The sequence below is a fragment of the Ciona intestinalis genome, unplaced genomic scaffold, assembly GCF_000224145.3.
Source record: "Ciona intestinalis unplaced genomic scaffold, KH HT000382.1, whole genome shotgun sequence".
Classification (NCBI taxonomy): Eukaryota; Metazoa; Chordata; class Ascidiacea; order Phlebobranchia; family Cionidae; genus Ciona; species Ciona intestinalis.
Window position 1 is genome coordinate 7,310 of NW_004190703.1, and position 3,407 is coordinate 10,716.

At 39.3% G+C, this 3,407-nt stretch overlaps 1 protein-coding gene across 1 annotated transcript in view; it reads right to left on the reverse strand.

The window, feature by feature from the left end:
- LOC104265701 overlaps positions 1 to 1,034 on the reverse strand; it is a 2,409-nt gene extending 1,375 nt beyond the window's left edge. Inside the window, exon 1 of the mRNA XM_026839540.1 lies at positions 423 to 1,034. Coding sequence (XP_026695341.1) covers positions 423 to 655 — 233 coding nt within the window. The 5' untranslated portion in view covers positions 656 to 1,034. The remainder of the gene's footprint in view (positions 1 to 422) is intronic.
- Positions 1,035 to 3,407: the final 2,373 nt, after the last annotated feature.

Sequence of the window (3,407 nt, forward strand, 5' to 3'; positions counted from 1 at the left end):
CTAAAAGATGCTAATGTTCTTATAAATGATATCAATAAAAGCAAGTCAACAATTTANTGTACATTCTTTCGACAAACCTCTCGTTTGTGAAGATAATTTGCTGAAGCTACTGTACACTTTTTCTATGCAGCTATGGCGAATTGCATCTGGTAACGGTTTTCGGCTAACTCGCTCACGACTCTTCTAAAAATGCATTTAGTATATAAATGAAATGCAATATAGGTTCAAGAACAGAAGTTTACCTTCACAAGTACACCACATTTTTTAGGCAATTTCTCAGATGGAAATGCACCACATTTTAACTCCTTCCTTGAATGATAGGAAACTATGTCCTCTGGTTTAAAGTGCGCTTCACAAATACATGCTCTAAATAAAATACTGTTTAAACAGGACCCTAATAATTTATATTGTACGCGTTATACTTTTCTTTTTTAAGTAATTCCTTGATTCTGTCACCCCTTCGGAAATCGCGTAACCCTAAAATAAAGTTTGTCAACTTCTCACGGTGATCTTTCTCGTCGGAACTCCGTGCTAAATCTGGTCTACGAATAGTAAACAGTGACCGCTTTGCGTTTTTTTTGCTGTGGCTATAGAAACAGTTAGGGATGCAACAGTTACTCATCGTGATCGTGGAGTATACGTATAGTAACCACATACGCTTGTTTATTTACTTTTCAAGTAACCTGTGTGCAATGATGCGTGACTTGTCTGAAACAAATTCTCCGCTTGCGGTCTATTATAAGTTGTCTATGGTATAATCAATAAATCGAATCGTGTCAGAATATCATGCAGGCGATTATATACAAAAACGGGAAAAGGCGTTGCGAATAAGAGATTGTGACGTCATACAGAACCAATCAAAAGTTCTCTCTCTATTGTTATTGTCTTGCGTTAACGTCCATTGCAGAATGTGGAATTTGCCCTTGGAATGTTTTTGTTCCAGGTCAAACGGGTTCATGGCTCTGGACCCGTAATATTCGGCCCTGCCCGTTCCATGAATATAGGTCGGATTGCTACAAGTTAATGCAATAAAGCACTTTTTATAAAGTCAGTAAAAAAACTACATGGGACTATACAAAGAAGTGTATAATGCATATAAAGCACTTTTTATAAAATCAGTAAAACTACATGGGACTATACAAAGAAGTAGGTACACTTTTCCGCTAGTTGTCGGTAATTATTTAAATTAAAAGTACGTAAAAATGCACAAAACAACTTACCCGCAGTAGTAATGGTGAACTAGATGCTAAACAACATATCACTTCCAAGGACCAAAGAAAGACGTGGTGCGAATAGTAATGACTACACAAAAATTTGGTGTGGACGTGACTTTATAGTTTGAATTGTTATCATAAACATTCAATCAGTAAAACTACATGGGACTATACAAAGAAGTAGGTACACTTTTCCGCTAGTTGTCGGTAATTATTTAAATTAAAAGTACGTAAAAACGCACAAAACAACTTACCCGCAGTAGTAATGGTGAACTCGATGCTATACAACATATCATTTACAAGGACCAAAGAAGGACGTGGTGCGAATAGTAAACACACCTAAAAGTACATCGCTTTAATGGATAGTGAGTGTTTTTCTGATTCCAACGACACCTTACTGATTTTAATCGGTTTTCTATAACCAAAGGTATTCCAGCTCAAACTCCGTAAAATTCATAAAACTGATTTGAAAAAGTTTAGAAGTGTACTACCCACGTGACAATTCACGTTACAAAATTGTTGAAGCGTGGCCGCTCTCATTTAAAAAGGCGAGAGGCAGTGTATTTAGCAAAAAAACAAGACAACAAAAAAACGCAAGTTTCGCTTTTACGAATGAATCAGTCACGTGACTAGTACCTACGTCATATGCACAGATCACGTAAAAAAGGTAAGTTACCGGTAAGGAAAGCGTTGGTGGGAAATCGATTAGTAGATACGCTGCGAGATACAGGATGCACAGGGGTCATCGTGAAAAAGGAGTTCGTGAACGACGAATATCTGACCGGGGATCACGGAACTATAACTTTACTGGACGCGACGCAACGACTGCGAGGGCAGAAGTCGCACGGATCTGTAGATACACCCTCGCTGTCCCGATCACAAACCCTTGGAACAAAATCTAAAATGGCGGGAACAAAATCCAAAATGGCGACGACTAATGTAGTCGATTTGAATAAGAAAGTCAAAAGATCAGTTGTCATCCAAAATGAGCTGTTTGCGCCAGGTGTTCCTCTGGAAGCGGTCTCCAACGACGTAGAAGGGGTGCAAAGATATCACTTTCGTGCTAACGTTAAAGTAGAAAGCGCACACGAAGTTGAAAGAATCATACACTACTTTAACACAGCGGAGGTAAACTTTACATCTGCAAACGGGCACAACATGGTAGTCACAGCACACCTCCCCAAACCAACACTGGAGGTAGTGATCCTACATCCGGTGCTCTGCTATGTAGCAGCCAACAAAATCACTAATCTTCTGGAAAAATACAAATGGGGACAAGTGAATAGCATGGAATTTAGTTATCACAGGAATTTCCAACATATAAAAAACGGATGGCCCAATATCTCCTTCCACAAATTAAACATCAACAATTTACCGAAAGTGATTTGGGCAACAGTCACGAGACCAGGTGGGTCCCACTTACTCTTGTGTAGAATCTGTAAGAAGCGAGGACACGTGCAGACGCGCTGTCTGAAGATGGGGCATTGCAACTTCTGCAAGACAGAAGGACACATAACAAAAAATTGCATTGGTAAAAGGGAACAACCGTGGGCGACAATTGCACCAAAACCAAGAAGTCGTCGCCCAACACCACAAAATACACAATTGGAAACGTCCAACAAATATGACATACTCAGCGCAATAAGGAACAACAAATAGATCTGGCCAATATGGAAGTATTCCCTAGCTTGGCTGAGAGTACCAAGCAATTCCACCCGAACACCAAAACCACAACGGAAAAAAACAAAGAACCCCACGAGGAAAAGAAGCGTCAAATCTCCAAAAACGACAACCAAGCCGAACAAGCAACCATAGAAATAACAAACGATCCACAAAATACAACACTTTTATTACCAGCATCTACAGATGTTTCTAGAAACGAAACGCCGGAGATGAACACGAACCCCACAGCGCAGGACACAACCGAAGAAAACAATACCATCGCAAATTAATTACCAACCAGTCACCAAATTACCACAACATGTATAATATGGGAATACCAACAAATGAACTATAAACAGATTCACCAACGATCCGAGGATCACCTGAAAGTGCTGTTTAAAACAACCAGCACCCTCAAAAACAAAACAAAAAGTAATAACTTCAGACTAACCAAAGTCGTTACCCTTTTTATTGTAGCACCATATTAAAATAGGAATAATAAATTAGCACCATGTAATATGGCAACGCAAG